The sequence below is a fragment of the Trachemys scripta genome, chromosome 18 (genome assembly GCF_013100865.1).
Source record: "Trachemys scripta elegans isolate TJP31775 chromosome 18, CAS_Tse_1.0, whole genome shotgun sequence".
Classification (NCBI taxonomy): Eukaryota; Metazoa; Chordata; order Testudines; family Emydidae; genus Trachemys; species Trachemys scripta.
In genome coordinates, this window is record NC_048315.1 from 22,481,046 (window position 1) to 22,504,860 (window position 23,815).

At 50.3% G+C, this 23,815-nt stretch overlaps 1 protein-coding gene across 1 annotated transcript; it reads right to left on the reverse strand.

Annotated features, from left to right (window-relative positions):
• Positions 1-107: 107 nt before the first annotated feature.
• MKS1 (MKS transition zone complex subunit 1) lies at positions 108-18,788 on the reverse strand. Its single transcript, XM_034752907.1, has 17 exons — positions 18,632-18,788; positions 18,172-18,290; positions 16,668-16,732; positions 13,042-13,197; positions 12,304-12,398; positions 11,861-11,989; positions 11,694-11,704; positions 10,079-10,207; positions 8,991-9,053; positions 6,657-6,727; positions 6,210-6,279; positions 5,797-5,904; positions 4,969-5,102; positions 4,098-4,180; positions 3,922-4,019; positions 631-768; positions 108-376 (listed from the first exon to the last, which is right to left on the reverse strand). Exons 1-17 carry the CDS (start codon positions 18,709-18,711, stop codon positions 288-290), a joined length of 1,638 nt encoding a protein of 545 aa, XP_034608798.1. The 5' UTR covers positions 18,712-18,788; the 3' UTR covers positions 108-287.
• Between the last annotated feature and the right edge of the window lie 5,027 nt (positions 18,789-23,815).

Genomic DNA, 23,815 nt, shown 5'->3' on the forward strand with positions numbered 1-23,815 from the left:
AAGGAAGGGAGTGGTCTCAAGTTGCAGGGGAGAGGAGGGGGAAGTGGAGGAGGGGCTCTGGCTGCCAGAACCCTGGGAGAGTGGCACGATCCGGCCAGCTGCCCTGTCAGCCACGCACACTCTGTGTGGGAGGGAAATCCGGACATTTACAAATTCCCGCCGGACGCTATTTTTAACTCAAAAAAGCCGGACATGTCCGGCAGAATCTGGACGAATGGTAACCCTACTGCTGCACCCAGCCAGGCCTGGTGCCAGTGGAGGTGCTGGGAGCTCAGTGCTCATGGCTGCTACACGGTGGAGGCAGAGGTGCTGATCAGGTCCTGGGGGAGGCTCTCGCGTGCTTCCTGCATCCGGCGCCGTGCCCTCTGGAATGCCTCTGCAACAGAGCATCCAAGAATGGGCTCAGCATGCACTGAGACTCCTGCTAAGGCAGTCTGTCAGGGGAGTGGAGGGATGGGGGCCTGTCTGGCTAACACGGTTGCGCTCTCTCTCTGGCTGGCTATGACAAACTCTCCCACCCACAAAGCATGAGACCCTGGCTGCTCTCTCGAAATTCCTTCCCCTCCAACCGTGACTCTACACTGCAGCACCCCACAGCCAGCCTGCACGATATGAATGCTGACTACTTACTTGTAACTGGTGTCCTTTGAGGTGGACTTGACATATTCACATTCTTGGAACTTGTGCGGCATGAAGATAGAACCTTCCGGTAGCAGTGCCTGTTAGGGTGCCCACGGGCCCTTCCCTGCTGCAGCGCTCGCGTGCACTCTGAGAAAATGGGTATAAAAAGGGCATAGCCCCCATTGCCACATCAGTTCCTTCCACTGCTGAATCGGAATACCAAGATACTGAAATTTGGACAGTAGTGGGGAATGTGAATATGCAGAATCCATTTAGAAGAAATCTGGTTTCAAGTAAGTAATCTTCCTTTCTTCTTCGAGTGTCCTCTGCATATTCCCACTCTTGGGATAGTTTGGTAAGCAGTACAGTAGATTTGAAGGAGGGATGTGGAGTCTTAATTAAACAGAGACTGGAGCACCACTCTAATGAGCAACAGGCCTGGGAGCCAAATTCAATCCATAATGTGTTGTCAAAGTCTTCCATGTAGCAGCTTTGCATATTTCAGTAAGAGGAATATGTTAGGCAAATGCTGTAGTTGCAACCACAGCTCTAGAAGAATGAACTCTAAGTGGATCAGGCCTAGGAGACAGACCCTCTACAACACTCTTCAATACACTGGCTAACCCATCTAGATAGGGACTGGGATGAAATGGCCTTACTCTTGCAGATTATTTCATATGAAATAAACAAACTGGAAGAGGACCTAAAGATTTTAATTCTATGCAGATCTGATCCTGAAGCAGCAGATGATACGACTGAGGTAGGGATCCGAGATACATAAAGAGGGGATTAATTCTTTCTTAGTGAACTCACTGGGTCTTAGGCACTGGAGATCCTGCTTGCTGGAGGTCCTCCTCACTCAATGTCCCATTTCAGTCTCTTCTTGGGAGAGCAATGCAATATGGATAGCCATCTGTCTTGGATGGTGTAGACATAACAATCCTGAATCTTGGCAGGGGGTTAGACTAGATGACTGATCATAGAATATTAGGGTTGGAAGAGACCTCAGGAGGTCATCTAATCCAACCTCCTGCTCAAAGCAGAACCAACACCAACTAAATCATCCCAGCCAAGGCTTTGTCAAGCCGGGCCTTAAAAACCTTTAAGGATGGAGATTCCACCATCTCCCTAGGTAACCCATTCCAGTGCTTCACCACCCTCCTAGTGAAACAGTGTTTCCTAATATCCAACCTAAACCTCCCCCACTGCAAGTTGAGACCATTGCTCCTTGTTCTGTCATCTGCCACCACTGAGAACAGCCTACCTCCATCCTCTTTGGAACCCCCCCTTCAGGTAGTTGAAGGCTGCTATTAAATCCCCCCTCACTCTTCTCTTCTGCAGACTAAATAACCCCAGTTCCCTCAGCCTCTCCTCATAAGCCATGTGCCCCAGCCCCCTAATCATTTTTGTTGCCCTCCACTGGACTCTCTCCTATTTGTCCACATTCCCCTTCTGTAGTGGGGGGACCAAAACTGGACGCAATACTCCAGGTGTGGTCTCCCCAGTGTCGAATAGAGGGGAATAATCACTTCCCTCGATCTGCTGGCAATGCTCCTACTAATACAGCCCAATATGCCGTTGGCCTTCTTGGCAACAAGAGCACACACTGCTGACTCATACCTAGCTTCTCATCCACTGTAATCCCCAGGTCCTTTTCTGCTGAACTGCTGCTTAGCTAGTCGGTCCCCAGCCTGTAGCAGTGCATGGGATTCTTCCTTCCTAAGTGCAGGACTCTGCACTTGTCCTTGTTATTGGAACAACAAACTTGTTATTGGAATAACAGAAACTTGGTGGGGCAGTTCACATGACTGGAGCACTGTCATGGATGGGTATAAACTGTTCAGAAAGGACTGTTGGGGTCCCTTCAAACTCTATTATTCTATGAATATAGCTGGATCTGAGACAAGATGCAGGTCTAAGTGATTCTGTGCTGTGACACTGATCGTACGCTCTTGAACTGCCATGCTTGGATCAGATGGTCTTTTCTTCAGGTTTGAGTCACTGGAACAATCCAGAGATCTAACATTGCTAGGTCTCAGATCCACGTGTGAATGGTCTGAAGACCTACCTGACGCATGCTTAAATTTAGTCTTTCTTTTCCTGAGGACCAAAATAGTAGGTTCCAGTAAGTCATCTGAAAATTTTGGCAGTCTGTCTGGTAGCGCTCCCAAGGGAGGTCTTAGAAGTTTTGGAGCCAGGACTGGGGTCCAGTAAGATCAGTCAGCCTGGAACCAAACCTCAGCATCAAGGCCAAAAATTTTGTTGTTTGCCATTTTCTTAGACCTGGATGTATTCAGTGCTGATTCCAGTCTCCTATCCTTATTTTCGGATCCTTTAGAACTATCAGATCCAAGATGCTGACAAGGCCTCTTTGTAATAGAAGAGCCTGAAGTCTATTTTGTTTCTCCTTGCAGGCCCAAAGTGTGAATGAGCTACAGGCAGCACAACATGTTGGGGAATGATTCTTCCCTCAGCATTTTATACAATGAACATGTGCATCAGATGCCAGGAAGACCACTGGCAAGACACGCAGCATCTGAACCCATGTTTCTTCATGCTAGGGTCCACCATATTGAAAATATATAAAGATTTTCTTATCTAACCTAAACTGTAAAATAATTTACTCAAAAAACTACTAACGATAAAAACTAACACCATTAGCTTAGATAAACTATCTAATTAGGAGCACTAAGTCTATGAACCTAGGAGACCCAAGGTTGGATGGAGGAGAACTGAGGTGGTAACGAGTGTCCTTTATACCCATACTCTCAGAGCATGCTCGAGTGGGGGGGGGGGGGGGCCGCACATGGGCGCCCTAATGGGCACTGCTACCGGAAAGTGCTACTTACTGTCTTGCTGCACCCTCGGCGCAAGTCCCAAGATTGGGAATACAGAGGACACTTGAACAGCTATTCTCAGCACTGGGGGTTCTATCTGCTCCAACTTCTTCAGGGAGCAGTGAACTTCCTCTTGGGAGCTGGTGTCAAAACAGCTAGTCATGCTGGGTCTCAGGTGCTGGTGGGCCCTGGATAGACAATTCTCTAGCTTTGCTAGCCCAGACAAACTCCATCCTGCCACTTGCTTGACATTTCTTTGCCATTTCCAGCAACTCCCTGTCTCATGGTTTAACCTCTGCCCTGCTGGAGTCAAGCACAAGGAGTCTGCAGGGAGGAGGGAAGAGGGGGGAGTGGGAGGGTCAGAGGGGCCCTTGGGGAATGACAGCTTCTCCACTCCTTATGCAGGGAGCAAGCTGAGCCAGGGGTTCTCCACATGGCCGAGACTGATAGGAAAGAGCCTTACCCAGGACGTTGTAGAGGGAGCTCTGCTGGCTGAAGCCCCCGAGCCGGTCCAGCACACTCTGCATGCGCTTCCTCAGGGCACTGGACTCCAGGAAGGCTCTGCACAGAAGCACAAACATCAGGTCAGGGCTGGGCAGGAGCCGCTGGCACACGAGCTGGAAGTGAGGCAGCACTTACTTAGACTGCTGCAGGCAGTGGAGCCGGAACGTGACGCTTCCTGTTGTCTCTGTGCGGAAGCCAAAGCGGCTCAGGCACTCTCCCTGTGGGGAAAGCACAAGACAGAGCAGCCCTTGTCTGCAGTCAGCAGTGCCAGGCTGACCTGCAGGGAGAGTGAGCATGGCCCCTGCAAGAGGGCTAGCGACAGGGTGGGTGCATGGAGTGTCCTTTCCCTGCAGAGGGTCACAAGCACTGAGGCCAGGCACCCCCAAGTGGTGCTGAGAAGGGCACAAAGAGCTCCAGGCCATGCTGGCGCAGGGCTCACTGCTTAGGGCTCATTAGGGGGCTGACCATGCAGTGGGGGTGGAAGGCTTCACTCACTGCTCTTCAGGTGCTGTCCTGATTCCAGCCTCCTACTGAGCCCACCTTGTTTGTTCCCCCGCAAACTGCTGTAAGTCTCCAGAGCACATGGGCATCCTGCCTGCCTCTCCCCAAAATGAGTCCCATCTCCAGGGAGCAAGCTCAGCTACAGCACAGCTCCATTTCTCAAGAGGAATTGCACCTGCTTTTCTACACATGCAAGGGAGTTTAATGCTGGTGAAAGGAAAGATGCTGGATCAACAGCCACTCTGCAGAGAGCAAGCCCAGAACGTGCCAGGGCAGTGCAAGCCTCCTACAGACACCCCATGGTAATGTGCCCAGGGCATGGTTCAGTCTCAGTAGCCCATTTGATCCTGTTCAGACAGCCAACAAAGGCTAGTTCTCATGATGGTTCTGGCGATGCCCACTGGGCAGCAGGCTGGAATCTGGCCCAAGTTGCTCCAAGGGTTTCCTGTGAGAGGAGCAGAATCTGACTCAGAGCAAGTGGCACAAGCCCCGAGACTGAACTCACCTTGAAGATTCCTGGCATCCTGACGTAGGTCATGTCCTCCAGTTCAGGGGATCCACCAATGAAAAACCTCCTCAGCTCAGCGACCGTCCCCAGCTCAATGGGTCGCCAGGTGGGGGCTGTCAGGGTGTGGAACCCTGTTCCAGGAGGACAAGGCCAGTTAGAGAGGTATGTCCACAAACCCGTTGAGAATCACAGGGGAGGAAGGTAGGAAGGACAAATGTCCACTGATTCCCTCCCCCCACAAATGGGCTGGAATGGATGGGAGACAGACCTCCCCACCCTGCTCTTATGCAACTAACAACAGAGATACCGCATGTGACAGGGCCTACCCTTGCCCCCCATGCACACACAGCTAACAATGGAGATACCATATTCACTTATAACACAGGCCCCTCAGATCAAGCCAAGCTTTGCATTTTCCTGAGTAGAACAGTTACATTTCCCTGTTCAACATGAGGGGAATGCCCTGAGTTTCTGTAGGGGCTTCTGCCCATTGCCACAAGCTCTGAGGCCTAACAGCCCCCGGTAGAGTAGGGAAGGTAACTCCCCTTGTATGGGGGTGGGGGTGAGTCACAGAAGTATTTTTATCAGGGCTGTCTGCCTGACGTTACCAAGGGAATGGCCAGACAAATCAAAGGTCACCACTGCCTCTTGCTCCCCAGCAGCAGCACTGAATGGCATGGGACACGCCCACCTGACTCCTTCTCACTGTTTCATAGGAGGCCCACTGTGCCCCCTCAATGCGTAGTGGGGGAAATCCTTTCCCAGTGCCTGATGATCAGCTGAGCCCCAGGCCCAGGAGGAGCTGGCCATCTGGCGAGGTTTTACCTGGAGCTGCTGGCAGCACCACAGAGCCATAACCTTCAACACGATATCTCTGCCAAGAATCCAGCGAGAGAACCTCAAAATAGATCACAGGCCACTGTGGGAGAGAGCCTAAAAGGAAGGAGAGCAACGTCATAAACGAGCCAATGAGAGCTCTGCTGGCCATTCAGGACCTCGTTAGCAGGAATGTCCCATCCCTTCATATTCCCTGGCGTGGGAAGCGACTACTCGCCAGATGCCCCAGGTCCATGTGGCATGGGGAGAATGTTTGCCAGATACAGGATTTTGCTCCTTTGCTCCTCTCTGGGTGAGGGAGACCTTAGGTGCAGGGCTGTCTGCGTCAGGCTGTGCAGTGCCTATGGTGTAATGCCCCTATCAGATTCTGGCAAACAAGGCCCGGGCAGCAAGGGACTCACCTTCTGACTCATCCTCTTGGGTGAAAAACATCTCCAGAGTAAAGGGGTAGGAGAAGTATGCCACATTGTCCTGAGAAAGAGGAACAAGAATGAGATGACAGGGCAGAGATCAGACCCTGGGCAGGGTCACCAGCATCATGCGGCACATGGCAAGGGCTTGAGAGAACCAGCTGTGTGGGGTGAGGATCCTGCTGGGGACTGACCCCTGGCCAAGATCAGTCACACAGAGGGCATTCAATGTGCTCCCAGCCCTGGAAAATCCACATTATAATGCCAGGCCTGAGACCTCTACCCCACTGAGCTGTATGAGGAACCCCCATAACACCTCCCACTGTAACACTCAACACACGGAGCCAGAGTGGGCACACAGAGCTCTCCACAAGCAGTAGGAAGCCCCATCAGTCTTCAAAACCACCACATCAAAAAGTGCCCTATTTTGCTCCTTACCTTGCCCAGGATCTTGGTGACGCAGACCTGTGTCACCCCAGAGAGCTGCTGGAATGCTGGGCTCGACCAACCTGGCAGAAGAAGAGGAGGCTGTGAGGTGAATGACACGTGCTGTAAGAAAAGCAGGGGCGGCTGTCCTGGAGCAGCTAAGAAGAATGTTAGGGCTGGTCTACACTGGGGGGGAGGGGCGCGAGGCGATCTAAGATATGCAACTTCAGCTACGTGAATAGCGTAGCTGAAGTTGAAGTATCTTAGATCGATTTACCTGGGATCCACATGGCATGGGATTGACGGCCGCGGCTCCCCCGTCGACTCCGCTACCACCGCTCACTCCGGTGGAGTTCCAGAATCAACGGGGAGCGCGTTCGGGGATCGATATATCGTGTCTTAACGAGACGCGATATATCGATCCCTGATAAATCGATCACTACCCACCGTATCGGCAGGTAGTCTGGACGTATCCTTAGTCCTCTCTCACTGAGCTCCCCTTAGGCACTTCGCTGCCCTTTTGCCTTTCTAGTTGCGTCTCCTGGGAGATCCCGTGAACTGGGAACTTCGGAGCCAACTTCACTCGTATTTAAATCTGACCTGAAAACAGAACGTAGGCAAGGCCTGTATCCCCAGAGAGACAAACAGCCAACTGGGCTATAATCCCATAGAGAGGAGGGGACAAGGGATATAGCCTAACAGAGACCAAAAGCCATGGGTTTAAAACAGGGCAGACAAACTAACCCACTAACACTGATCAAAGCCTGCTGGGCAGGCTGCAGAGTGATGCAGCACAAAGCTGAGAGCATCCTGCAAACATGACTCCAACCACAGTGACCCTAGGGCCAGTGGCCTGCCTCTCTCAGCCTCAGGAAAGTAGGATTGATGGCTCAGTGTTAGTGCAGCACATGGAAACTGGACACCACCAGGCAGCGAGATCCGAGTGGAGCCCAGTGCTGATGGGGAAGAGGCGTCAAGCTCTGCTCTCTACAGTATGCTTGGGAGGGGGCTCGGGGAGCCTGAAGGACCACAACACTGCAAAGGGAAGAGTAAGGGGAATCCACTGATCAGCATGTGTTACACATCCTTGTGACCCAGGGACACCCTGATGCCTACTGGCCAAGAACATAAGGGGTGCATGGAGTTTTAAAGGGTTCACCTTGGTCTGACATCTGTATAATAGCTAGCTAAAAGATGGCATGTAAGGTCTTTACTGAGAGCCTGTAGCCCACTGGTCATCATAATCACTGTAAAATGTTTGTAAGGATGTTATTTAAAAAGCTGTGTGTCTATATTGAAAACTATGCTTTAAAATATGTAAGTTAAGCAGGTCAGCACAAGGTGATAAACCAGTTCTGGTCAGGCAGGGGGTAGTACACACTTATCTCCCTGGCTGTTCATTGTGCATCTAACAGCATAAGTCTATTTGTACACGGAGCCAACTGCTAATCAAGATTGTGAAGTCAAGAGATCACAACCTACAGGACAGAACACACAGCAGCAGGGTGTCCTGTTTACGATTAAGATCAAAGAAATAGTCTGGTACATCAGGACAGTGCAGAGACACACACAGTATCCTTCACTGAGGAGGTAAGCTGAGAGCGTGACTTGTTTCAAGAAAATGGGATCACAGCCTGCCTGGCTGAAAAATGCTGATGAGCAACTCTAAGACGTGACGGTGCCTAGTTAAGTAAGTCTAGGTTCCAGAATGTGCGTTATGATTTTATTTTACTTGTAACCATTTGTTTCTAATATTTCTACTTGCTATCACTTAAATCTCTATGCTTTGTTAAATAAACTTTTACTTGTTTTCACCATACCCATATTGAAGTGCTGTGTGTTAAACACAGCAGTGAACTAAAGGGAAACTGCCATGCTAGTGTGTATTGCTTCTTTGGGAGCAGCAGATCTGTGAATCCTGAGAGTGTCCAGGACTAGGGGCTGGTCACTCCAGGGAAATGCTTGGTGGAGTTGGTGTTTGCTAACCTGGAGACAGAGAGCGAGCAAGGCCTGGCAGACCTGGAGGGAACTGCTTGTGTTGGTAAGCTGTCCCCCAGCATGCACAGATAAGGCTTCTTCACACTAAAGGCTGGTGGTAGTGAGCTGCCTCACAACCCTAGGTACCCCCAGATAAATCAAGCTTGGCTCAAGCTATAGAGACTCATGCTCTGAAAGTGTCTGGTTCAATCCCTGTTGCCAGCCAAGATGGTGGCCAACACATTGCTTGCTTGCTGCTATGCTTGCTTTTGGGAAGGACTGATCTGGTGGACCCTATAGCAGGGCAGCGTTCGTAATGCTGCAGTGTGGCAGGGACACTGGCTCAGGAACCAGACCACGGCTACTCACGGCTGGGCAGCTCCAGGAAGAAATGAACATAGAGATGGTCATACCCGTAGCCCTGGGCTGAAACTGAGAAGACAAGACAATGACAGTGGGGTCTCCTAACCACAGCCCAAGCCCTCCAGAACCTCCCATTTGCACAGGCTGGGAGAGTCCCATACAGGGTTCCCAAAGGTCCCAGTAAGGAGAGGAGATTACTGCAGATGGTGGGGACAAGCCAGGGTCTTCTCAAAGGGGGCTTCCTTGTGTGAATCATAGAATATCAGGGTTAGAAGGGACCTCAGGAGGTGATCTAGTCCAACCCCCTACTCAAACCAGGACCAATTCACAACTAAATCATCCCAGCCAGGGCTTTGTCAAGCCTGCCCTTAAAAACCTCTAAGGAAGGAGATTCTACCACCTCCCTAGGTAACCCATTCCAGTGCTTCACCACCCTCCTAATGAAAAAGTTTTTCCTAATATCCAACCTAAACCTCCCACACTGCAACTTGAGACCATTACTCCTTGTTCTGTCATCTGGTACCACTGAGAACAGTCTAGATCCATCCTCTTTGGAACCCCCTTTCAGGTAGTTGAGAGCAGCTATCGAATTCTCACCAGCAGCAGCATACTAGCCTTGGAGGTTCTATGCTAAGTTCTGTTCTTTACTATGGGCTCCATTACTGCCATCACACACCTGTATGTCTGCCTGGGATGGCTAAATCATAGAATATCAGGGTTGGAAGGACCTCAGGAGGTCATCTAGTCCAACCCCCTGCTCAAAGCAGGACCAATCCCCAGACAGATTTTTGCCCCAAATCCCTAAATGGCCCCCTCAAGGATTAAACTCTCAACCCTGGGTTTAGCAGGCCAATGCTCAAACCCCTGAGCTATCCCTCCCCCCTAACCTCAATGTGCAAACACTTCTCCTGGGATTAGTCAGCAGAGATGTGGGCCACTGGCAGGGAATCAGCTCACATCCTTCCCAGCAGACAAAGCACTTCTGACCTAGACTGAACTGTAGACCTTAGTCCCTGGGTCTCTGGTGAGTGCAGGGCCTTACACAGCAGCAGTCTGCCCCCTCACCAGAGTGAGAGTCTATAATAGGCACTCACCTATCTCTCCATTCACAAACAGCCGCAGTGCACCAGGGAGAGTCTGTGACAGAGAGAACACAGGCAGAATGGTGAGAAGCAGCTCAGCAATAGCTGATTGATCACTGTGCTTCCCTAGAGGGCCCTGCCCTAAGCCAGAGCATCATTGCAGGACACTTCATAGTCACTTACACTAAAAGCCCCAGCCAGAGGATTCTCTCTGCTGGTCATAAGGAGACAAGACTCCCTGGGGGAATGTCCTGGCTTCCCACAGGATCCAGCCAAGATTTCCAAAAGCGACCAGCCAATCTGAGCGGCCACCTCAACATTCCTTAGAGAGTTCAACCCTCTCTAAAACCAGGCCCCTTACAGCATCTCAAGCTGGTCCCAGTCACTAGCACTTAGAATCATAGAATATCAGGGTTGGAAGGGACCTCAAGAGGTCATCTAGTCCAACCCCCTGCTCAAAGCAGGGCCAATTCCCAACTAAATCATCCCAGCCAGGGCTTTGTCAAGCCGGGCCTTAAAAACCTCCAAGGAAGGAGACTCCACCACCTCTCTAGGTAACGCATTCCAGTGCTTCACCACCCTCCTAGTGAAATAGTGTTTCCTAATATCCAACCTGGACCTCCCCCACTGCAACTTGAGACCATTGCTCCTTGTTCTGTCATCTGCCACCACTGAGAACAGCTGAGCTCCATCCTCTTTGGAACCCCCCTTCAGGTAGTTGAAGGCTGCTATCAAATCCCCCCTCATTCTTCTCTTCTGGAGACTAGCCAATCCCAGTTCCCTCAGCCTCTCCTCATAAGTCATGTGCTCCAAACCCCTAATCATTTTTGTTGCCCTCCGCTGGACTCTTTCCAATTTTTCCACATCCTTCTTGTAGTGTGGGGCCCAAAACTGGACACAGTATTCCAGATGAGGCCTCACCAATGTCGAATAAAGGGGAACGATCACGTTCCTCGATCTGCTGGCAATGCCCCTACTTATACAGCCCAAAATGCCGTTAGCCTTCTTGGCAACAAGAGCACACTGTTGACTCATATCCAGCTTCTCGTCCACTGTGACCCCTAGGTCCTTTTCAGCAGAACTGCTACCTAGCCATTCGGTCCCTAGTCTGTAGCAGTGCATGGGATTCTTCCGTCCTAAGTGCAGGACTCTGCACTTGTCCTTGTTGAACCTCATCAGGGTTTTTTTTGGCCCAATCCTCTAATTTGTCTAGGTCCCTCTGTATCCGAACCCTACCCTCTAGTGTATCTACCACGCCTCCTAGTTTAGTGTCATCTGCAAACTTGCTGAGAGTGCAGTCCACACCATCCTCCAGATCATTAATAAAGATATTAAACAAAACTGGCCCCAGGACCGACCCTTGGGGCACTCCGCTTGAAACCGGCTGCCAACTAGACATGGACCCATTGATCACTACCCGTTGAGCCCGACGATCTAGCCAGCTTTCTATCCACCTTACAGTCCATTCATCCAGCCCATACTACTTTAACTTTAACACCGGCTGCCAGTGGACTCATGGTCCTGCCTGTGCATGTGGGAGAGGGGAAACAAACCCAGCTGATCAGACTGATCAAACATACCCCCACTGATCAGAATAAGAAGGTTGGGATGGTGGGGGGACAAGTACAATGCTTCCCACTGAAATAAGGCATAGGAGGCAACAGCAGCTGGAATTGCTGATGATCTTGGAATTCCCCTCCTAGGACTGGTGCCAGGGGAATGTGGTTTCATAAGGGAGGGGGAGAGCAGGGGTTTCCCATCTAGGAGACCAGGTTACTCCGAGTCTTTACTTACATCCCACATGGTCCCAAGTCTCCCATGATATACATGGTCTGAACAGGGGTGTTGATGACATGGTTATTCTTAATAAATTCTTCTGAGGGCTTCCAGGTGATGACGCGGGACTTCAGAACACTTCCTTCCCTGCCAAGGAAGCCACAGAACAGTATTATCCATGGTCTCCAAGCTGCCAGGTACAAAACCCCACAGCGCCAGTGCAATACAGCCCCAACAAACAATAACATGAATGGTGGGATCCACATCCTGGGGCACCAGAACAAGGAGCCACAATCCCAGGCTCCAGAAGCCAGACCCTTGGGGCACCCTTGCTGGAATCCACACCGCCAGCTTCCCCAGGCTGGGCTACTCAAACCCCCCAGGAACCAGGGCTGGCAATCTTACATTAGTGAGTTCTGAGACAGGGCTAAAGTGAGCTCTGAGCTCTTCTTTGCACTCACGTTGGCCTGCGGTCCTGCCTTCTCCTTAAATTGGCCATCCTCTCTGCCAGGAATGATGGCACCTCCTGCTCTGAGCTGGTCACTTTCTGACAGTGCTGGAAGAGAGGGCAGGGGGTGGAACTATTACAGTTATAGGCAAAGCCTCTCCTTCACCTTGGAAAGGCAGGAGCATTCACACCACAAGCGATTTCCCCTTCCTAGCTGCAGGCAGACCTGACTTCAGTCCTGGAACAGGCACATACATGTGTGCATAGCCACACATGCACACAACGCACCCTTCTCAGCTGATCCAAAGTCAAAGTGAACGTGGGAGGGCCTTGGACTGGCTCCCCACTTAGGGGAGAGCCCAGGTCCTGAGCTTAGCCTTCAAAGTGCTACTGATCCAGCCTCCATTCTTTGAACAGGGCACATTTGAGACTCTATGTGTTATGGAAGCTGCCATTATAACAGGGAACAAACAGTGGAGTTTGGACTCTTAACAGCTCCCTCCAGACTTTCAACGTGCATCTTTCTGAAACACCCAGGACTCAGCCTGGAGTTGGGGCAGTGGCTGGAGGTGTCTTGCATGAAAATATATTCTGCTGCCCTCGAGCTGGCCTCTCAGGGTACTCAGCTTCAGTTTCTTGAGCCCACCACCTGGTGAATGTATCCCTCTTTCCTAAAGACTGCAGACCTGGCCATGTGGAGAGCTACCACTGCACAGACGGCAACAGCTTAGGCACAACTAAGGGCAGATACCTCCTTCAGGTTGGTGAATCGGTCATGGTCTGTGTAGGTGAAGATGCGGTTATTCTTCCGGCCTCCTGACTTCTCCAGCTTCAAGATCTCCTGGTGGTACTGCCTATCCAAGGGGGTCTGACAGGCTGACTCATGTTGGTACAGATCCACCTCAAACTGAGACCAGCACAGAGAAAACATAAGGGCTGCTTTGGCATAAAACGTATCACAGAGATTAGAGACAGAAAGGGCCTTTAGGCTGGGATTCTTAAAGGATCCTCAGGGAGCTAAGTTCCTTTTAAAATCCCACCCTCCAGCCTTACTTCCAACCTAGTCAGAGATTCATAGATCCCAAGACCAGAAGGGCCCACTGGGACCACCTGACCTGACCTCCTGCACAACACAGGCCAGAGATCGTCTCCAAATAATTCCTGTTTGAACTAAAGCATACCTAGTCCATCCCTCAGGGGCTGACATGACTTTAATAGATTCCAAGACCAGAAGGGACCGTCTAGTCTGACCTCCTGTGTAACAAAGGCCAGAGACCTGCCCCACAATAATTCCTAGAGCAGTGCTTTTAGAAAAACATCCAATTTTGATTTTAAAATGGTCAGCGATGGAGAATCCACCATGACCCTTAGTGAATTGTTCCAGTGGTTAATGACCCTCACTCTTAAATATGAGCACCTTATTTCCAGTCTGAATTTGTCTAGGTTCAACTTCCAGCCATTAGATCATGTTATACTCTTCTCTGCTAGAGTGAAGAGCCCATTATTGTCTGTTCTTCATGAAGGTACTTATAGACTATAAAAAGTCAGCCCTTAGCTTTCTCTTTGTTAGACAAAATAAATTGAGCTCCTTGATTATAACTACTATAAGGAATGTTTTCTAATCATTTTTTGTGGCTCTTCTCTGATCCCTCTCCAATTTACTAACATTCTTCCTGAATTGTGGACACCAGAACTGGACACAGGACTCCAGTAGCAGTTGCACAAGTGTCAAATACAGAGATAAAAGAACTTCTTTACTCCTACTCGAGATTCCTGTTTATGCATCCAAGGATCTCATTATCCCTGTTGGCCAGAACATTGCACCAGGAGCTTAAGTTCGGCTGATTATCTACCTCACCCCCAAATCTTTTTCAGAGTCATTGCTTCCCGGAAAGAGTTCCCTATCTTGTAAGTATAGACTACATTCTTTGTTCCCTAGATGTATATACATTTATGTTTAGCTGCATTAAAACACATATTGTTGGTTTGTGCCCAGCTTACCAAGCAGTCCTCTTTACTGTCTATCATTCCCCCAATTTGGGTGTCATCTACAAACTTTGCAGTGATTATTTTGTTTTCTTCCACATCACTGATAAAGATGTTAAATAGTGCGTGCCTAGGGTCACACACAATCAGTGACAGAAATAGGAAAAAAAACCACTTAGTATCTCTAGCTCACAGTCTTGACCTTTAGAATATTAGGGTTGGACGAGACCTCAGGAGGTCATCTAGTCCAATCCCCTGCTCAAAGCAGGACCAACACCAATTAAATCATCCCAGCCAAGGCTCTGTCAAGCCGAGCCTCTAAGGATGGAGATTCCACCACCTCCCTAGGTAACCCATTCCAGTGTTTCACCACCCTCCTAGTGAAACAGTGTTTCCTAAATATCCAACCTAAACCTCCCCCACTGCAACATGAGACCATTGCTTCTTGTTCTGTCATCTGCCACCACTGAGAACAGCCGAGCTCCAACCCCTTCAGGAAGTTGAAGGCTGCTATCAAATCCCCCCTCACTCTTCTCTTCTGGAGGCTAAATAACCTCAGTCCCCTTTAACTCCCCATTACATGTCCACTCCCTCCTGGGCTTGGTCTGGTTTCATTTTTAGTGTGTACCAAGGACACAGCATCCCCCACTCCCCTGGGGTGTGATTCCACAGTGTGACACACCTCCCTGCCAGGTAGTGGTGCTCTGCATTTAGCCTCCATTTTCCCTGTCATGGTTTCATCCTGTCACTCCTAGTTATATGCCCTTTTTTTTTTTTTTTTTTGGGGGGGGGGGGGGGGGGGAAGAGGGGTGGTCCTTACAAATATTATATTGGGAGTACTTGAGGCCTGATACTGCAAATACATGAGTAACCTGACTCATGCAGGGCATCCCATTGACATCAGTGGGACTACTTGCTTGAGTAAAGCTGCTCATATGTGTTTTCAGGATTGCCCCTTAGGTGGGTTTGGTGCTTTACTCTCTGAAATCAGATAGAGTGCATAAAATCTCTATAGTATTAAACTGGGGACATCCTATAGTTGGAGAGTAAAGATTAAGTTGGAGCCTGTAGTGGGGTGGTCACCCTGGTCCAATCAGAAAGGGGGTTAAAAGCAGCCAAGGGAGGCTGCTTTGGTAGTCAGCCACCGGTGTGCTTGTACCAATTAGGGCACAGCTGACCCCGATAAAAGGGCAGGCTGAGAGAGTTGGAGAGAGATTCTTGCTCCAGCTAGGGAGCAGAGAGGACCAAGCTGCCTGGGAGAGCAAACAGGGTACCTAGGGCAGGCAGAGCTGAGGAGCTGGTGCTCTGCTACAACAATAATAAAACACAGCTCCAAACAGGATGAGATCAGTATGGAATGTAAGAGCTACACAGCATTGGTTAACATTCAAGGGAATTCACTGCAGCTAAATATGTAAAATGAGGGTGGTCACTTCTTGTACTAGTTGCAAGGAAACAAAGATTTTCTGTACACATTGACACGTTTTCATGGAAATCAAACTGCATTTTTACTGTTTCACTTCTTCAAAAAAAAAAATCTAAATTGCTCTGTAAATAATACATAGAATATCAGGGTTGGAAGAGACATCAGGAGGTCACCAATCCAACCCCCTACTCAAAGCAGGACCAATCCCCAGATGGATTTTTGCCCCAGATCCCTAAGTGGCCCCCTCAAGGCTTGAACTCACAACCCTGGGTTTAGCAGGCCAATGCTCAAACCACTGAGCTATCCCTCCCCCATGTGCCGGAGTGATCATGTTTGATGCTTTTAATGTGATATTGGAGCAATTCGTATGTCGATTTTTTTGTTTTGGTTTTGGTTTTTTTTTTTTTTAAGCAAGACTTAAGCCCTAAATCTGCAAATACTTATATATATATGACTACCAGTGGACCACTCAAGTGTGTAAAGCTACTTACATGCATAACTGTTTGTTTGTAGGCTTAGGATTTAAGATTGCTGTGGTTGTAACTATGGGGCCATAGACTGCTATTCCCAGAGCTGGATCCTGGACAGACAGTAACCATAATGCTGTTTCTCTCTCTTGGTTCAGAGTCACTTCCACAGCTTTTACATGTACCCTCCACTCATCCTTTACAGACATGGACAAGATGGCACAGGGATCCAGCTGGGATAATTCTAGATCAGAAACATGCTCCATTTTCTCCTTGTGTTTTGAGATTGCAGTGGCCACATGAGAGGTTAGAGAACACAGAACCCTCTTGAATTGCAGCAGCGAGTGCCATATCTAACTGGAACAGGCCCTCCATTCCTCTTTGGGACCTGGAGATGAAGCCAAGGCCCCTTGCACTAGTGCCAATGGGGTACTATACTACACAGCTGTAAAATTTTGAGTATTATCTGCCACTCAAGGCAGTCTTCCACTTACTCACCTGGCTGAAGAGTTTTTCTTGCCAACCAATTACTGCCTCCTCTTCATCATCAGGACAATAGCCACCTGAAAGGCAAGAGGATGCTGGTCACTTTCTCACACCTGTGCCTCTTCCCCACCCCCCAGCAAAGAGCACTGTGCAGCACAACAGGCCTCCCAGCATCCTCTCTTCTGTTTCAACGGCAGGACCTGGAATTGATGTTAATGGCTGCACTACTAGATGTGGGATTCCCATGTCACCTGCACCTAATGAACAAGAAGCTTGACACTCAGCTTCCTGCAGGCCTTTGTGAGGGATGGTGCAGCCATTAACATCAATGGCAGCAGTAAGGGGCAGAAATATTATACCACCAGCCCCTCCCAGGACTGGGGAATGAATGAGTGGACTAGATTTGAAAGGAGAGAGTAGAAGTGACACAGTCAGGTCAGAGTCTTTCCTTAGCTGTGTTACAGACACTAGCTTAGATCATCAGTTCTCAAGCTATAGGCCACTGAGAACTAAGTACTTACTGGACTGGCTCCTTCTCTTTGCCAGATGCATTAAAGAAGCAACAAATACAAGTCCTGTCCTAATATCATTTTTCCAGGTAAGCCATTGCTGTAGCTGCAACAGGGATGTTAAGAGATAGCAGATGGGGGTGGGTAGAAAGCTGGTTGACAGTGGATAGGGAAAGTGTTCCCATGGTTCATGCTATTGAAGTGTTTAGGAACCCTCAATTTAGTTATTCCAAGGGAATTTACTTTTCCTCCTTTATGGTCTTTGCTTTCTACAGGTCTCTGGGTTGAGAAGTAAAAATAGCCAGGGGGTTTCACTTCACATCCACTCAATGAGCACTAAATCAAAAAAAAGCTAACAATGTTAGGAACCATTAAGAAAGGGATAAGACAGAAAAGATCATCATACCCCTATATAAATTCATGGTAAGCCCACATCTTGAATACTGTGTGCAGTTCTGGTTGCCCCATCTCAAAAAGATATATTAGAAATGGAAAAGGTATAGAGACAGGCAACAAAAATGACTAGGGGTATGGAACAGCTTCCATATGACAAGAGATTTAAAAGACTAGGATTTTTCAGCTTGGAAAAGAATCGACTAAGGGGGAATATGACAGAGGTCTATAAAATGGTGTGGTGAAAATGAATAAGGAAGTGTTATTTACTCCGTAACATACCACAAGAACCAGGGGTCACCTAATAGGCAGCAGGTTTAAAATAAACACATAACACACACTCAGTGTGTGGAACTTGTTGCCCAGGGATGTTGTGAATGCCAAAATTATAATGGAGTTCAAAAAAGAATTAGACTTATCCTCCATGAATTTATCTATCAATGGCTATTAACCAAGATGGTCAGGGATGCAGCCCCATCTTTAGCCTCTGACTCCCAAGGCTCCTGCACAGGTCTCCTACCCAGTGGCAGAAACCAGAGATGGCCATGGTGAGGCTTTGCACGTTGGGGGGGGGGGGGCCCCCTCAGAGCAGACATTGGCCACGAGCCACCTACTTGCTGCTGGGTGGGAACTGAAGGTGGCCAAGCTGATGAGCTCCTTCCCCTGCTGGCCGGCGGGCTGCTGGAGCTGCTGCAGGAGGAGGCTGGTGGAAGTGACCCGCTGGATGTGAACCCTGGCAGGGGAGAGGAGGAGGCAGGAGTCACCCAGCTGGCGGGGAGCGGAGGGGACAGCTCCTGTCTGCTGCTGGCGGGGAGCGGGGCGCGCAGGGCGAGAGGGGCCGCCCGCCCCAGTGGAGAAGAGCCCAGGGCGCTGCCCGGGGGTGGGCAAGGGCCGCCTGGCCCAGGGCTGCCGGCGGGGGGCGGCGGGCGGCGGGCAGGGACCGCCTACTTGAGCCCCACCTCGGGGACACCAACCCGCTGTACGGGGGCCGGGCCGGGCTACCAACACCCCCCACGCCTCGGCGCGGCTGAGGACCAGGCCCCCCCGCCCCGGGGAACCCGGCCAGGCCCTGACCGGATGCGCAGGTTCCGCACGGGGTCCCGGGAGCGATACACCGCCCCGCCGGCGTCCGTGCTCCAGCCCAGCTCCTCCATGGGCCCGACGCCGAGCCGCTCCTGCGTGTCCCGCCGTAAAGCGCGTCCGCGTCACCATGGAGATGGGCGGGGGCGAGGCTGACCCGCGTGCTCTCCAATGAGCATGCGCAGCCTGCCCGTGGCTCGGGAGCGCGTGCGGTCTGTCTCGTTCCGTGGGAAGCGCTGCCCCGGGCCGGGCCAGTCCCGCCCTTGGTCCTGCCCCTAGCCAGGCTCTCATAAAGGAGCAGCCACACCCCCATCATCTCGCAGCTGGGGAAACTGAGGCAGAGAGGGGGACGTGGCTTAGCCAAAGTCACTTAGCAACCCAGTGGCATAGATGCTGGAATTAGGGGTGAGGAGGTGCAGCAGCAACCCCTGGTTTGATTTACAGGGTTTACAGTTTTGTTTAATAGCGTTCAGCACCCCCACTAAGCAAATTGTTCCAGCATCTATGCCCAGTGGCAGTGCCGGGTGCAGAACCCTGGCCTTGAGTTCCAGGCCAGTGCCCTGTTTACTCCCCCACCCAGCTTCCCCTTAGTCTGCCTCTGATCGCAGCAAGTGCTGTCCTCTGTCAGAGGGTCTGGAGGAGCCTGTCCTACGGAGGAAGGCCCCTCATCTGGCACTGGCGGGCATGAGAGCTGAAGCTGGAGGATTTAGAACCCTCATAAATAGACTTTCACACTTGTGGGAATTTGAGGGTCAAACAACAGTTATTGACAGTAACTGTTGACATTAAAAAACGTACTTGTTAAAACACAAATTGTCATCATACGGATAATAAGTTCTCAAACAATCATTCCTCGTGTATCTGTAAATTTAGATTATCATCAATGGAAGTATTTTTTTTTTGGTATAGAATCATAGAATCATATCATATCAGGGTTGGAAGGGACCTCAGGAGGTCACCTAGTCCAACTGCCTGCTCAAAGCAGGACCAATCCCCAACTAAATCATCCTAGCCAGGGCTTTGTCAAGCTTGACCTAAAAAACCTCTAAGGAAGGAGATTCCACCACCTCCCTAGGTAACCCATTCCAGTGCTTCACCACCCTCATAGTGAAAAAGTTTTTCCTAATATCCAACCTAAACCTCCTTGAGACCACAACTTGAGACCATTACTCCTTGTTCTGTCATCTGGTACCACTGAGAACAGTCTAGATCCATTCTCTTTGGAACCCCCTTTCAGGTTGTTGAAAGCAGCTATCAAATCCCCCCTCATTCTTCTCTTCTGCAGACTAAACAATCCCAGTTCCCTCAGCCTCTCCTCATAAGTCATGTGCTCCAGCCTCCTAATCATTTTTGTTGCCCTCCGCTGGACTCAATGACAATGACTGACATTTTCAATAAAAATTTAATCCTTATAAGCCTATTTATAAACATTTAAATCCTATTTTCAGTAACTGTGAATGTTCTCATCCATAGCATGTTCCAGTCCTTGTAGAACCCTGTTAAACTCTTGTTCTCAATTATATCTTGTGGCAGTAAATTCCATTGGCTAATTGTTGTGTAAAAAAAGCATTTCCTTTTCTCATGTTAAAATCTGCTGCCTTTGAGTTTCTTTAAAGCAGAAACCTGGACAGGACAGCGAAAAAGGAAAATGGATGGGGCCAGAAGGTGCCAACCTATGACTTAAAGCAGAGAATAGAGATTGGCTGAGGATCTTGTGAGTAGAACTAGCCAGGGAGCAGGGCTAGGAAGACTGAGAAGATGATAAAATAACATCTGCTACTGTAGTGGGGCGGCTGCCCCACTCCCTGAATTTGGGGCTGCAGCAGGCCAGTGGGCCTGCACAGACAGGGAGCCAATCAGGGAAGGCTTCATAGGGAGCCAATCAGGGCCCAGATTGGAGGAAGCCAATCAGGCCCAGGCTCAGCCCTATAAGAAGGCTGCTCAGGACAGGAGCAGGCAGTCTGTCTCAGGCCTTTGACAGGGGAAGTGTCTGTTTCCAGGCTGGGAAACTAGCACATGGGACAGCGCAGCGCTGGGTTGGCCCAGGGGAGTAGAGGGTAACTCTGTCAGGCTGCAGGCCCTGAAGGAAAGAGCCTAGCGGGTGCGAGGGGCCGAAGGGGAAGCGGCTCAGGGATGTGGACAGACAGACGGAGGGAGAGAAGGAGGGCAGGATGGTTGCCACTAGTGAGTCCCTGGGTTGGGATGCAGAGTAATGGGCGGGCCTGGGTCCCTCCCCCTTGCCTTGCACCCGGCCGACGGAGCGGCCATCTAGAGCTGCACCAACCCCCTGCCAAGAGGGGAGTGACTTTGAGGGTGCAGTTGGCCACATCGGCCAGGACGCAGAGAGGCAGCTGATTGATCCCCCCCCCCCCCCCCCAGAAGAGGGTAAGGATAGACTAAGGGGCACTACCGGAGGGCAGTGGCTCGAAGAGGACGCCGCGAGCTTGGGAGCAACGTGGGTCCAGACACGCCAACCGAGGGCAAGACGATGGATGGGACACCACCAGGAGGGGGTGCTCCACTAGACAGAGCTAATTCCTGAGACCATCAGTAGGAGGCGCCAGGTGGTGAGTCCCAACACTGTCACAGCTACATTTAAAACTTTACAATCCATGCTTTGTCTAATCCCTCCTCTGCCTCCTGCATCCCAAGTCTGGGTTCACTCTCATTCCCCAGTATGTATGTAAGCATTTGAGGTGACAAACATTACAACAAACAAACAAAAAAACCCTAGGAAATGCATTTATTTTATAATACGTTGTGAAACAGCTAAGATTGCAACATGCTTAACACATCTCACAAAGAGAAATGAAAGCAAGGAAAGGAAAAGCTAAATAATTGAATAGAATGTACATGATATATCTTGAATTTAGCAAAACTTCTGATACAGTCTCCCACAATATTCTTGCCAGTAAGTTAAAGAAGTATGGATTGGATGAATGGACTATAAGGTGGGTAGAAAACTGGCTAGATTGTCGAGCTCAATGGGTAGTGATCAACGGCTTGATGTCTAGTTGGCAGCCGGTATCAAGCGGAGTGCCCCAGGGGTCAGTCCTGGGGCCAGTTTTGGTCAACATCTTTATTAATGATCTGGATGATGAGATGGACTGCACCCTCAGCAAGTTCGCAGATGACACTAAACTGGTGGGAGAAGTAGATATGCTGAAGGGTAGGGATAGGGTCCAGTGTGGCCTAGACAAATTGGAGAATTGGGCCAAAAGACCTCTGATGAGGTTCAGCAAGGACTTAGGATGGAAGAATTCCATGCACGACTACAGGCTGGGGATGGACTGGCTAAGCAGCAGTTCTGCAGAAAAGGACCTAGGGGTCACAGTGGACGAGAAGCTGGATATGAGTCAGCAGTGTGCTCTTGTTGCCAAGAAAGCTAACGGCATATTGGGCTGCATTAGTAGGAGCATTGCCAGCAGATCGAGGGAAGTGATTATTCCCCTCTATTTGGCACTGGTGACTGAGGCCACATCTGGAGTATTGTGTCCAGTTTTGGTCCCCCCCCACTACAGAAAGGATGTGGACAAATTGGAGAGAGTCAAGCAGAGGGCAACGAAAATGATCAGGGGGCTGGGGCACATGACTTATGAGGAGAGGCTGAGGGAACTGGCCTTCTTTAATCTGAAGAAGAGAAGAGTGAGGGGGGATTTGATAGCAACCTTCAACTACCTGAAGGGGGGTTCCAAAGAGGATGGAGCTCAGCTGTTCTCAATGGTGGCAGATGACAGAACAAGGAGCAATGGTCTCAAGTTGCAGTGGGGGAGGTCCAGGTTGGATATTAGGAAAAACTATTTCACTAGGAGGGTGGTGAAGCACTGGAATGGGTTACTGTAGCGGGGTGGACACCCACTCCTGCCCTGAAGGGCTTAAAACAGCCAGGGAGAGGGCTGTGGCAGGGAAAAGCTAGGCTGATTGGGGAAGTAGCCACAGCTGGGCTATGTCCCAATCAGGGCCAGCTGGTCCGTATAAAAGGCTGTGAGCCAGAGGCCCAGAGACAGTCCCTCTCTCTCTGCGTTCAGAGGGAGACGGGCCAGGCTGCAGGGACCTAGAGACAGGATATCTGAGTGGAGCAGGGCTGGGGAAAGAGGAGCTGGGGAGCTCCAGCTTGGAAAACCCCAGTCTGCGGCCTAGCATAAGGCCAACAGGTGCTGGGGGTTGCAGAGGGCAGCCCAAGGGTAGGCAAAGGCAGCAGGTCTAAACCCAACCTACTCAGTGATGAGTAGGCTGATCCTGCAGTCTGCCCCGGGGCGCGGGAGCTAGATGATGACTGGCAGTAACCATATACTGAGGTGAGATGGGGATAGTGAGTGGGGGTTCCCTGGGGAGGGGAGACCCTAAGACTGAGGGGTTACTGCCAGGGGGCAGTGCCCCAGATAACAGGGCACCGGGTCCAGGAGGGACACTGGGGCCAAGCGGTAGTGGGACACCGGCCTGCAGAGGGCACGCCAATGGCTGGAGAGCTAATTCCCATGGATGACCAGCAGGAGGCGCCACAGGGGTGAGTCCCGCTCTGCTACAGTTTACATAGAGAGGGGGTGGAATCTCCATCCTTACAGATTTTTAAGACCTGGCTTGACAAAGCCCTGGCTGGGATGATTTAGTTGGGGTTGATCCTGCCTTGAGCAGCGGTTTGGACTAGATGACCTCCTGAGGTCTCTTCCAACCCTGATCTTCTATGATACCCTCTTCTGCATCTGCCACAACTATCATAGAACACATTACATCATGTCTTTTAGTCTTCCCACTTAGATGTAAGTAGCATGTACTGATGTGATGCACTCAACTCAGAAGGGTAGTGATATTGAGCAGAGGCCTGAAAATAACATAAGACATCTTGAGCCCAGGTCCCCAGCCGCAGAAACAGACCACTCAAAGGAATGACCTTCAGCACTAGGGTGACCAGTTATCCTGATTTTATAGGGACAGTCCCGATATTGGGACTTTTGTTTATATGGGCTCCTATTACCCCCAGCCCCGTCCCGATTTTTCACACTTGCTGTCTGGTGACCCTATTCAGCACATATGCCTAGCCAAAGTTATGGAGGAGAGAAGGCTGCCACCATAGACTTATCGTCACACCTTGAGACCACTGAGCCAGAGAGGGGCTAAGGAAGAATACATGGTTTTACTCTGTAGTGACGTGGAGTGACCTCCCTCTGACTCTGACGG